This window comes from Carassius gibelio, chromosome B24 (assembly GCF_023724105.1).
Source record: "Carassius gibelio isolate Cgi1373 ecotype wild population from Czech Republic chromosome B24, carGib1.2-hapl.c, whole genome shotgun sequence".
Classification (NCBI taxonomy): domain Eukaryota; kingdom Metazoa; phylum Chordata; class Actinopteri; order Cypriniformes; family Cyprinidae; genus Carassius; species Carassius gibelio.
The window spans coordinates 434,065-447,771 of record NC_068419.1 but is presented as its reverse complement, the minus strand read 5'-3'; the positions used below and the strand labels follow the sequence as shown (position 1 = coordinate 447,771).

Here is a 13,707-nt window from a genome sequence, read left to right as displayed (position 1 = left end):
GAAGAATGTCAGTAACCAGACAGTTTCTGGTACCATTGACTTCCAGCGTATATTTATTTTCCTACTATGGAAGTCAATAGTACCAGAAACTGCCTGGTTACTGACATTTTTCTAAATATCTTCCTTTCTGTTGGCAGAAGAGAGAAATTCATACACGTTTGAAACAACATGAGGGTGAATTTTCATTTAAAATTGGAGTATCCCTTTAATAATTCGAAGAGTAGTCTTACTTGCATGAATTAATACTTTTTTATGCATGAATTCATGATGATTCATGTACCATAACTGTAGCTTTATCCACAATGGGTGGTAAAGACCAATTTTTTGGTGAACAAAGAAAACATCATGATCATGCTTAATAAATCATAATTCATGATGATGTACTCATCTTAGTTAATCTTTTAATTAAGGTGTTGTTCATCCGTGAAGTCATGAATGAAAAACGTTGAACTCGTGTTAGTTCCTGATGATTCATGAGATAGTAATGCATGAATTAATGCATATTTCATGCATGAATTTATACATGAATTCATGATAATTCAAGTACCCTTACCGTAAAGTGTTACCCATGTTGTTAAACACTAATAGAGTTTAGAATGTCTATAAATGCTGATCCCAATGCATCTTTTTCCTTATCGACATGGATATTAAAATAAACAACTATTAAAACTTTATCTGCAGCCAGAACTAACTCGGATGTAAAATCACCAAACTCTTTAATAAAGTCTGTATGGTGGCCTGGTGGCCTGTATACAGTAGCCAGTACAAACATAACAGGGGATTTATCATTAACATTTGTTTCTCTGGATAATGTTATATTGTAGCACCATTACTACGAGTTATACTTGAAGCCTGCCCTCTGAGAAATCCTGAAAGTGATCTCACTTAAAATCCTTTAAGTGAGAGCAGAAACGTTTAACTGTAACGTTATATATGTTATATCAACTCATGAATAATCATAACAACAATTATGATTCATTATAATACTTACATATTTGTGGTTATAAGTTTAAGAGTATGATTATTCATCACACACAATGAACACCATATTAAATCTACTTCATTTATAGTATAATAGACTGTGTCCTATCCTGAGATTGTTTAAGATCTGCTACCTTACTGTTTTAGTATCTTACTACAGCTTGTGAGTGGTTAGATATTGAGTGTTATTTGAGTGTTTCCTGTGGAGCTAATGTTAATTAATTAATGTGAGTTTAATACTCCAACTGAAAAAAAGCAATGTTTTATATGGTTACATTTTATTTTGATGGTCCAGTTAATGAATCAACTATAGGCCTATTTCACACCGTGACGTAGGCAAACCGGATGTAGGGTAAGTTATTTTCCAGTGAAAGCGCTGGCGTTCATTCGCTTGCCGAAAAATGGCGGAGACCAAAAGTAATCAGAGGTGTAGTGTGCCTTTGTGTTCTAATTCAAATAAAAAACAACCTTAATTATCATTTAATAGTTTTCCCACCAACGAAAAAAAAAAGTGTTGAAATTGGGCTATACGGAGAGAGGAGGGGGCGACATTTACTGTGAGGAAAGGTAGGACTTTAGTGTGTGCCAAGCACTACACAGAGGATGAGGTCCGTGTCCACGGAGTCCGGTCGTAAAGATCTCGCATCACGAGCTGTGCCTTCCAGGTTTGCGTGGAAAAGTTGCGGAGATGTTAAATCACGTTGTCAAAACGGGATGTTTGTGGTGCAGAGAAGTAAATGTCGAGATGGTGCAGGAGCACGATTACAACAGCCGTCCAGTCCCAGGTGAGTGTAATGTGTTAACTGAAACAATAACTTATAATAAAAGCTTATTGGCAACTATAGACATTAATAAAATATAATATGTTTTATTTGTATTGATAGATGTAACGTTATACATTTACTGTAGCACATGGTAGCAGTTATGCTAACAGTCGAGCAGGTTAGTGAAGTGGTGTTTTTATACTTTTGCCATCACCCTTTTATACTACTCTATTTCTGGCTTAAATTGTCACGACCGGTGATGCAAGGAGACACAGGGAGAGATGTATGACATTTACTGAGGGGTAATCCAAGGAGAATAAACAGTCCAGGCAGGGGTCGATATCCAAAACATCCATCCAAACATAAACAAGACACGAACACAGGGCAAAAGCACGACAAGAAGACGGACATGAATTAACATTCAACAAGGACTCCGTGACACATACTAAGACAGACCGGGTATAAATACACAGAAGGTAATGAAGGAACTGGAGACAGGTGGGGAATAATCAATTAACCCAAACAAGGAGGAAGGTGACCAAATAAGGGAACAGAAGGTTCATAAAGTGACAGACACCGTGGGAAAGGAGGACATCTAGTGGAACCCCAGGGAACACAACCCAAACAGTTTGACAATACCCCCCCTCTACGGAGCGGCTCCCAGACGCTCCACGACAAGACACAACACAGAGACCAGGAGGGAGGCGGACAGGTGTAGGCTCAGGGGGAGGGACGGAAGGCCAGACTCACTGAGGGGAACAGACAGAAACATAACAGAAACCAAGAAACACAAAACATAAGTCCATGAAGGACATCACGTGGCGCCCACCAGGGCGGAGCAGAAGACCACCACAACCGTGTGATCAGGGTTGAAGCCCCCCAGGGCGGAGCAGAAGGCCACCACCGCGTGGTCAGGGCGGAAGCCCCCCAGGGTGGAGAAGAAGACCACCACAGCCGTGTGGTCAGGACGAGAGCCCCCCAGGGCGGAGCAGAAGACCAGCACAACCGTGTGGTCAAGACCAGTGCCCCCCAGGGCGGAACAGAAGACCACCACAACCGTGTGATCAGGACGAGAGCCCCCCAGGGTGAAGCAGAAGACCACCACGTCCTTGTGGTCGAAGCCAGAGTCCTCCAGGGCGGAGCGGAAGACCACCACAACCGTGTGGTCAGGGTGGAAGCCCCCCAGGGCGGAGCAGAAGACCACCACACCCCTGTGGTCAAGGCGGAAACCCTCCAGGGCGGAGCAGAAGACCACGACAACCGTGTGGTCCGACCAACGGGAGGACGACAATCTGGCAATCCCATAGTGTACATACTGGACTCCAGAAGATCGGTGCTGACCCGACACTGCTCATGAAGATTCTTGGTGACTTGCATTTGTACATGAAGATCATTGGTGACTTGTATTTGTACATGAAGATCAATGGTGACTTGCCTTTGTTCATGAAGATCACCGGTGACTTGATTCAGTCCTTGAAGATCACCAGTGACTTGACTCTGTCCTTGAAGATCACCAGTGACTTGACTCTGTCCTTGAAGATCAACGGTGACTAGTCTTGTCTCTGGAAAGTCCATGGTACCTAGCCCTGGCCCAGGAAGGTCATCAGTGACTAGCCCTGGCTCAGGAGGGTCATCAGTGAGTAGCCCTGGCTCTGGAGGGTCAGCTGTGACTAGCCCTGACTCTGGAAGGTCATCAGTGACTAGCCCTGACTCTGGAATGTCATCGGTGACTAGCCCTGACTCTGGAATGTCATCGGTGACTAGCCCTGACTCTGGAGGGTCCACGAACACCTGACTCGACTCTGTAGAGTTCACTGGAACCTGACTCGACTCTGGGGGTTCAACAGGAACCTGACTCGACTCTGGAGAGTCCACTGGGACCTGACTCGACTCTGGAGAGTCCACTGGAACCTGACTCGACTCTGGAGGGTTCACTGGAACCTGACTTGACTCTGGAGGGTTCACTGGAGCCTGACTCGACCCTGGAGGGTTCAATGGAGCCTGACTCGACTCTGGAGGGTTCACTGGAACCTGACTCGACTCTGGAGGGTTCACTGGAACCTGACTCGACTCTGGAGGGTTCACTGGAACCTGACTCGACTCTGGAGGGTTCACTGGAACCTGACTCGACTCCAGAGGGTCAGCTGTGACTGTACTCCCGTGCAGTGGTGCTGGGCAAGCAGCCATCTTGGGTCCTGACTCTGGACAGGCGGCCATCCTGTGCTGTGGTGCTGGGCTGGCGACCATCTTGTGCTGTGGCGCTGGATTAGCGGCCATCTTTTGTGGTGGAGCTGGATTGGCAGCCATCTTGGGCCAGGACTCTGGACCATTGGCCATCTTGGGCTGTGGCGCTGGACCGGTGGCCAATTTGGGCATTGGCGCTGGGTTAGCAGCCATCTTGTGCTGTGGCGCTGGGCTAACAGTCTTCTTGTGCTATGGCACTGGACTGGCGGCCATTTTGGGTCTTGACTCTGGACGGGCGGCCATCTTGGACCGTAATTGCCCTCTTGGCGGAGGGCGGTCAACAGAAGATACTTAGTTCTCCCATCCGCCATCTTGGCTGGGGAACAGAAAAACGACATACCGCTGGTTCTTGCTGTGACAGAGTCCTTCTGTCACGACCGGTGATGCAAGGAGACACAGGGAGAGAGAACCAATTGCAGGTATGACATTTATTGAGGGGTTATCCAAGGAGAATAAACAGTCCAGGCAGGGATCAATCTCCAAAACATCCATCCAAACATAAACAAGACATGAACACAGGGCAAGAGCACAGCAAGAAGACAAACATGAATTAACATTCAACAAGGACTCCGTGACGCATACTAAGACAGACCGGGTATAAATACACAGAAAGTAATGAGGGAACTGGAGACAGGTGGGGAATAATCAATTAACCCAAACAAGGAGGAAGGTGACCAAATAAGGGAACAGAAGGTTCATAAAGTGACAGACACCGTGGGAAAGGAGGACATCTAGTGGAACCCCAGGGAAGACAACCCAGACACTGTGACATAAGTCGCACAAAATTAACAAAGACAATTCAAGTTATCAATAAAATCCACAACAATGTAGGAAATACGAGCAGTTGAATAAGCACCTGTTGTACAAGCAGAATTAAAATTATTTTATAATGGTTTGTAGGTTATTTAACTTTGAACTGATGTTCTAAGTAACTGGTATATTATTGCATAAATGTCATAGTAAGTTTCCAAAATAATGTTGTTTTTTATTAAAGTGTTATGTTTAACACAAAATGATACATGTATTGTTGTTTGCTTTACTGTAATCAGCACAAACTGGACTATAATAATATGTGAAATGCATGAATGTACATGATTGTATTTTTGAGAATTTTTTTTTTAATGCATGGTTAGTGAAAAACTAAAAATGTTAAATCACTTGAATAAGGCCATAAAACACATACATAACATTGGTTCCCGGGACTGTTGAGAACTGGAACTTGTAGCCTAGAATTTTTCTTTCTAAATTATGTGAAAATCATCTTGTTTACTCACTCACAGAAAACAATATATTGATTTAAATTTTCACACTTTGACACTTTTTGTTGGTAAAAGTCATATGTGAGTAGGCGTCAACTATCATGAATATCATTGTGATTTACACCAGAGAAGACAAAGGCTTGCATAATGAGCTGCATAATGAGCCTCTCATTCAGCTTTGCCACTGTGAGTGAGAAGTTACAAGAAAGAATGTGAGAAATAAATAAAAGTATATAATTTTATGTTTGTAGTTTATTAAGAATATATTTAATTATCCCACAACATAATTTAATATCCACTTGCGGGAGCAGTTAAATAGTTTATTATAGGAACAATCAAAGCTTACTTTCAAACAAATTTTTAGGCATCCTTACTCCAGTCACACATTATTATCATCATTATTATTTTTATCGTTATTATTGTTGAAAAGAGCAGAGAATATTTTTCAGGGTTTTTTTAGGGGCAATAAATTGAAAGAATGGCATTGTTTTTACATTTGTTAGAGTTATCTCTATTTGTTACATTTATATTATTTACATCAAGCTTTTGAATGGTATAGTATTGTATGAATGGTACCATCTTTAGGTGCTTTGGCTGAGGCATGGGGAAAAAAAGAGCTGGAAAAAACACCTGCTAGTGACATCAACATCATCTATCTACACACCTGCTAGTGACATCATGCCCCTCCTTATCTGCTAGTGACATCAGCATCACCATTTCTGGAGAGGAAGTCGGCCACCACCATCTGAACACCCGGCCTGTGGATCACCTTGAACTTAAAAGGCTGAAGAGCTAGATACCAACGAGTGATCCGAGCGTTGTTATCCTTCATGCGGTGGAGCCACTGCAGCGGAGCGTGGTCCGAACAGGGGGTGAACTCCCACCCCAGGAGATAATAGCGGAGGGTGAGGACGGCCCATCTGATGGCAAGGCACACTTTTTCGATGGTGCTGTACTTAGCCTCTCTCTTCGAGAGCTTCTGGCTAATGTACAGCACCAGCCGTTCCTCCCCCTCTATCTCCTGGGACAGGACTACCCCCAGCCCCCTGTCCGACACATCTGTCTGCAACAGAAAAGGGAGAGAAAAATCAGGAGAGTGTAACAACGGCCCGCAACACAGGGCAGCCTTGACCTGAGTAAAGGCCTGCTGACACGGCTCCATCCACTGGACCGTATCTGGCACTTCCTTTTTAGTAAGGTCAGTCAAAGGGCTGGTGAGGTCCGAATAATTAGGAATGAACCGTCTATAATATCCCGCCAGCCCCAAGAACTGCCTTACCTCCTTTTTGGTCTTGGGACGTAGGCAGGTCACAATAGCGGCTGTCTTATCAATTTGGGGACGCACCTGTCCATGCCCCAAGTGAAAGCCCAGATACCTTACTTCCACACGCCCAATCGCACACTTCTTTGGGTTGGCCGTGAGCCCCGCTCCCCTCAGCGACCTCAGGACAGCCCTCAGATGCTGCAAATGCCGCTGCCAATCATTACTTAATATAAAGATATCATCCAGGTAGGCAGCCGCATATGCAGCATGGGGCCGCAGGATCCTATCCATGAGGCGCTGAAAGGTAGCTGGTGCCCCGAACAAGCCAAACGGAAGGGTAACAAATTGGTGTAACCCAAACGGTGTTGTGAAAGCTGTCTTTTCTCTGGACAATGGAGACAAGGGGATCTGCCAATAGCCCTTTGTTAAGTCCAATGTCGGATAAAATTGAGCCGTGCCTAGCCGATCAAGCAACTCGTCAACCCGCGGCATTGAATACGCTTCGAATTTCGACACAGCATTCACCTTGCGGTAATCCACACAGAACCGGACTGAGCCGTCCGTTTTCGGAACTAAAACTATCGGGCTCGCCCAGTTACTATTAGATTCTTCTATTACCCCCATGTCAAGAATAGCGCCTAATTCAGCCTGAACTACTTTTTTCTTGTGCTCAGGTAAACGATACGGCCGGCTGCGAACTACCACGCCCGGCTCGGTCTCGATATGGTGCTGAATCAGGTTAGTACGGCCCGGTAGGGGCAAGAAGACGTCGGCAAACTGCCTGTAATTTCGTTAAATCAGCGAGTTGGGACGGCGAGAGGTAATCTCCAACTGGAGCCAGGGCGAGGGATTGTGGTTTGATATTCGCCTCTGGTCCGAGATCATCTACCCCCCCCCCCCAATAACCACTGCCAACATCACTGATTCTGCCTCATTCCATTTTTTAAGGAGGTTGAGGTGGTAGATCTGATGGGACCCGTTCCTATCGGACCGTATTACCTCATAACCGCGATCTCCGACTTGTCGTGCGACCTCAAATGGTCCCTTCCACTTAGCCATTAATTTAGAGCTCAACGTTGGGAGTAATACAAGTACTTTCTCTCCTGGTGCAAATTTGTGTAACCTAGTTCCCGTTATACAGCTGGCTCTGGCGGTCCTGGGCTTGTAACAAATTCTCCATTGATAGCCGCCCCAATGTGTGGAATTTTGTTCTCAAGTCCAGCACATACTGAATTTCATTTTTGCCCTGAGATGGACCCTCCTCCCAAGTTTCTCTTAGTACGTCGGGCACCCCCCGGGGCTCTCATCCATAGAGAAGCTCGAAGGGGGAAAACCCTGTGGAGGCTTGTGGGACCTCTCACACAGCGAATAACAAGGGCTGTAGCCACCTATCCCAATGTTTGGCGTCGTCCTGAACGAACTTACGGATCATGCATTTAAGAATGCGATTAAATCGTTCGACCAGGCCGTCGGTTTGTGGGCTATAGATGCTAGTTCAAATCGATTTAATGCTCAACAATCCGTACAGTTTGCGTAGAGTACGTGACATAAATGCCGTGCCCTGATTGGTGAGGATTTCTTTTGGAACCCCCACCCGGGAGATAAGACGAAACAGGGCATCCGCAACACTTTTAGCGGAAATGTTGCGGAGGGCCCCCGCTTCAGGAAATCGTGATGCATAATCAACTATGACTTATGCAAAGCAATGTCCTCGTGCCGATCACTCTTATGGCCCGATGAGGTCCATACCAATTATCTCGAGGGGATCTGCATTAAAGCTGCAGTAGGGAACTTTTGACGCTCTAGCGGTTAATAAACAGAACTGTTTGCGTCTTGCGGAAGAACATTGTAGCCGGAGCTACTTCTCTCTGTTTATGTCTATGAAGAATCACAAAGGTACTGGGTTACTCCGCCGCGGTACCCCCGAAGCAATCTAAAATAGTCAGAATATAAACACTTATTATAGGTGTACCCTATTGATTCAGGACAAGCTAAAAACACGGTTGGGAAAATGGATTCATGGTGTACTCGCTTATTATGTTCATTTTTCTAAATTTTGAACACAAACAAAGTTACGGACCGCAGCTCTGATTGGTTGTTTTTTACCGGGAGCGCATGACTTCCTGCAAATGGCAATAGGACCACTGGGAGGAGCCAGAGGAGCTTGATTTTTTTCGCAGATTATCTGTCTCATATTCTACTGTCAGGACATAATGACAGGTTTAATAAATATGTAAAAAATATTTTTTTACAAAAGTTCCCTACAGCACCTTTAAGGGAAGAGGGGGCAAAGGCACTTTTGGGGCGGCCGGTGGGTTCACCAGCTGACATTCTGGACAAGACGCGCACCACCTGCGCACGTTGTCATGAATGCCCGGCCAAAAGAAACGGGTCATGAGGCGATTTAGTGTTGCTGCCTGTCCCAAATGGCTCGCCTTAGGATTAGAATGAGCCGCATGGAAAAGCATTTCCCTGCGGCTCTTCGGAATTAACAATTGGTTTGTATTCACTTTTGTTTGAGCGTCTTGGGTCACTCGATACAACCAGTCTTTTAAAATGGCAAAATACGGATAGGTGAGTGGGACGGGCAGGTTGGAGAGGCTGGCCATCGATGGAGCGGACCTGTTGAAATGAATGCTTTAATGTCTCATCCTGAAACTGCTCCAGAGGAAAGTCATCATGCTCCGAGAGAATCAGTCTCCCGATTTCGTTCAGTTCCCCTGAAGCAGACCCCAGCGGTCCTGGCTCAGTTTCTCCCACCTGGGGCGGGACACAAGGAGGGCCAGGTGGACGGGACCTAGGGAGAGGGACAGGGCAAGAGAGAGAAGGGGGAGAAAGAGAATGAGAGAGAGAGTCAACCCCTGGGCATGCCACCATGTGGTCCTCTGTCTTCTTGGGAAGCCGAGCGATGAACTGCTCCAGCACCACCAGGTTGACGACACGCTCCATGTCACTTCCCTCGGCCAGTAGCCACTTGTGGCAGGAGTCCCGGAGCTGTTGGGCCATCGCGAAGGGCGAACCGGCTTCGCCCAAGTCCAGGGACCGGAAGCGCTGGCGATGTTGCTCTGGTGACCGGCTGATCCGCTGGATGATGGCCCTCTTCAGGTCGTCGAAAACCAGGAGGTTCGCCACCGGAAGTTGTTGCGCGGCCACCTGGGCCTCGCCGGATTTGGTCTCCTGATCGGTCCTCAGGTCCAGCAGGGCCTGGTGTTGTTCGCGGTGCAGGACCGCGAGGGAGGCGATGATATCCACAAGCGGAGGACGGGCTTTGCACGGCGGCGGCGGCGGTGGCGGTCCTTCTTCCTCCCGGATTTCGGCACCAATGTAGTATGTTTGTAAGGAAAGGAAGAGGACAAAGGGGTCGGCTGGACTGCTGACGAATTTATTAAATGAAAATAACTAAAAGTTCACAAACACCCAATGGTGACTTTTACTCTGACACGTTCAGACAGTACTTTCGGTTTACTCTTTCCGGTTTCTGTTTCCGGCTTGGGTCAGCAGTCCGTCTCTCTCTCTCTTGCTTCCGTCTCTCCTGGCGTTTTATACTCTCTCCACTCCAATTACTGAAACAAGAAACAGGTGATGATAATTTTTGCCCAAACCACTCACTTACCGCTCGTCTCCTGACTCTCACTCCCGCTGCAGACTTCGCTAAACCACGCCCCCCCTGCCACAGCATCAAACTGCACTTCCCACATGTACACCTTTAAAGAAAATGAAAAAAAAAGACGACATAAAGTGGAATTTAGCCATTTTCCAAAACCGCTAAGCAAATATATACAGTTTCAATACATACCACCTAGAGACGTCCTGCTGTAGTAATTGTTGCTGCTGCTCTTGTTCAATTCCAGCCTCGGGATCTGATTCTGGATCATAAATATACGGCTGAATCTGACTGTTAGCCATGGTTTGTTTTGGATGATGGTTTTTTCCTCACGGTAATGTCAGCTTCAGGTACTCAAGATTAATAGGAGATTGAGTGAAAATGAGCATCTCACCCCCCTTTAACGTCAAAGGTCTCAGCATAGCAGTGAAGAACATCTGGCTCAAGTTTCAATCCTCTAAACATTGCTCTCTAGAGACCCCGACAGATGTTTACACACACTGTTTAATGCAAGATATAAATGCATTTAACCTGCAATTACAAATGTATAATGTTTTGATGTTTTAATCCCAAAATGTTGAATACTGATATTTGCAATGATTAAAAAAAAGGAAAGTGCTTTAAGATGTGAAATTAAAAACACAGATATCTAGACAATCATGAATTGTAACGACACTTCCTTTAATGTTTTTACTATACAGTTGATATGGAATTTGTTTAAATTGTTAAAATTTTTGAAAAAATATTACGTTTATATGAAATGCTTATACTAAATAAATATGTAGTTAATTTTACAGTATATCTACATTTCTTGCTTTCATACCATGGTCATATGAAAAATTTGCCATACTTAACTGGAAGATTTCTGCCATTTACTGGAAAACACATTTAAAATGACAATTTTAAACAAAAGCACTGTATGAACATTCTGAGTGATTTTATTACACTAATATACAATCAGACATCCCAATTTCTGTTTTGGTAAAGTCATTAAGTGTCATGTCATTTAGATGAAGGGAACACACATTTTTTGGGGGGGTCCTGAAATACCCTGAACACTGCACAGAGGTTAAGATGACCATTGCTACATAAATAAAATAAAAATTTAAACTCATCCTATTTTGTTTTCATTCTCCCTCACTAAATTATACTGATGCTATGGACTGTGGGATTACTAACAGGCTACATTGGAAACCATTTTGTGATAAAAAATAAAAATGAATTATTAAACTAAACCCTAAAGCTGATCTGGTTCTTCACGCTTTCATAACATATGGCCCTAATTACCACTTTCCCTGCAATAATATCTGAGTCTGAAGTGTCCAAACATGCACACATAGTTAACAAGAAGTTAGATTTTATTAAAATGCTTAAAAAATAATCCATAAAAGTACATTAATTCGAAAATCATTATCATGGCAACTGGCTCATTATACATAACGTTACCTTGATAATCAAAAGTAAATTGTTCCAAAAATAATTTGTAGCCTTCGTCCAACTTGGATCTATTCACATCTCCCTCCCTGAAAATCATCAAAAAAACGAACAACATATGCAATTCTGAGTTTTGGCAGATAATTGATAGAAAACAAGCTCTTCGCAATCCATTATCTTAATGAGTAGCGATCGTAGCACTGGCGCGACCGCTACCCTACTTCCGGTCTCGGTCGCCATCTTGTGAAATAGGCCTATAAGCAACTTTGCAACTACATGCCAACTAACTATCATTAGAGTATTAGTATGCTCAAGAATGGTTGAATCTAGTATGGTAGAATTAGTTGACATACTTACAAAGACACTTACAGTCAGTTTATCTGTTGGTTGACCATCAAAATAAAGTGTCAGCATATATACAGTAGCAGACCATACTCCAATGACTACTAGTTGATATGTAGTTGCAGAGTTACTTATCAACAGCTGTCTAAAGGGTACCACCATAATAATCTAACTGATATTATAATAAAAATACTTCAAAGCACATTCATCTGATCTGATATATGATCCTATGGCTGTTTGAGAGAATTTATTATTATTATTATTATTATTATTATTATTATTACTACTAATACTTATAAGTGGTATTTGTCCGCTTTATGTAAAGTAGCATCAGAAAAATGGCAAGATATGAGACTTCTAATACATTATAACTATGAGAAATATAATCCATTGTAAAAGTGGATGCAATGTGTTCATTGTGTTATAAATCATCATAATCTTAAAAGCTATAAACACAAATAAGTAAATATTATAATATATTAAAACGGTTATTTTGAATATTCATGAGATGATACAACATATTATAAGGTTTTAAGTCTTAAATGCCTTAAGAATACTTTTATAATGTATTATAAATATGGGCTTCATAGAAAGTGTTGTCACATTTTTTTTCAACTGCTCACGTTTTCAAAACTTTGCCTCTTTAAAAAAAAAAAAAAAAAAAATCCAAGAAATGCACACACAAAATGCAAAATGCCTCAGATCTCTTGCAAAATTAAGCACTGCATTCAAAAAATCACAAAAGCAAACATTTGTCTTACATTGCAAACACTTAATATTAAGTGTATGCCATATGCCATAATATTATATTTTGTGGATATATCATATACACAATTATTTAACCTCTTAACTGCATGTTTTAATCTAAACTTGCTATAAAATTAAAGCCATATGTCTAAATAAGTTGTGTTCCAAATTCGAAGATGATATAAAAATACAAGGTTTTGTTTTGATGTTATACCACAAACAGCCATCGCATTCCGTTGAATATTTTTAATGCATTTTTCTGACATAAATGTAATATTTTATGCCAAAATATTACTTCTATGACAAAATAACCACCATATAGTATCTTGACCTTTCCAAAATTATGTGTTTTGTCAAGATTATGAAAAGTTTTGATTCTAAAAGACTGGAATACATTTGGAATATGACACCTCCCACTAAGGGTGCGAGTGCTTCCTGATGTGACGTGTGTACACGCTCTGGCTTAGTCTGCGCAAGCGCAGAAAGTGCCGGAAGTGATCTCTCGCGCGTGTACATCACTCATTGTTTACACATAGATTTCTTAAGTGTTACCTTTCACTGTGAAGATCTAAACATATTTAGACATACAGGAAATTGCAATGGAAGACGATTTCAATATATCAACAGACAACGTTTAACTTTTTTCACAACCATATTTATTTGAACCAGAATAATACACAGATCAAGTACTCAGGAGCGATCCGCTGCAGCACCACGTCTTCAAGCCTCAGAGAGACACCAATCTCTTCAAAATTGGTGGTGTTTTAGTAGCAAGTGTTGTGAGATGCCAACAGAAGTGGAGAGCATATGTTGTCACGAATAGAACATAGCAATGCCACAACTACGATGAGGACATTGACAGTATCCCATCACACACCTGCCTGACAGAAGATCCTGAGTTTTCTCCTCTGTTGAGACGCAGCGTTTTGCTCGTTGTGTTTAGTTTGCCACGTATAAACTAGAGGCGATGTCCAATGCCAGAGGGACCCAATGTCACGCTGTCAATAGAGTGTTGTATTTTTAGAGTAATGTGTTGTATTTTACAACGATTATAGGGTGCATTACAAA

The 13,707-nt window shown here is 43.1% G+C and overlaps 1 protein-coding gene across 1 annotated transcript in view; it reads left to right on the top strand.

Moving 5' to 3' along the window:
• The first annotated feature begins 1,726 nt into the window (after positions 1–1,726).
• The window catches only part of LOC128013067 (contactin-associated protein-like 2), a 27,004-nt gene continuing 15,023 nt past the window's right edge, over positions 1,727–13,707 (top strand). The window contains exon 1 of the mRNA XM_052595794.1: positions 1,727–1,766. Within this exon, the coding sequence (XP_052451754.1) occupies positions 1,727–1,766 (40 nt within the window). The remainder of the gene's footprint in view (positions 1,767–13,707) is intronic.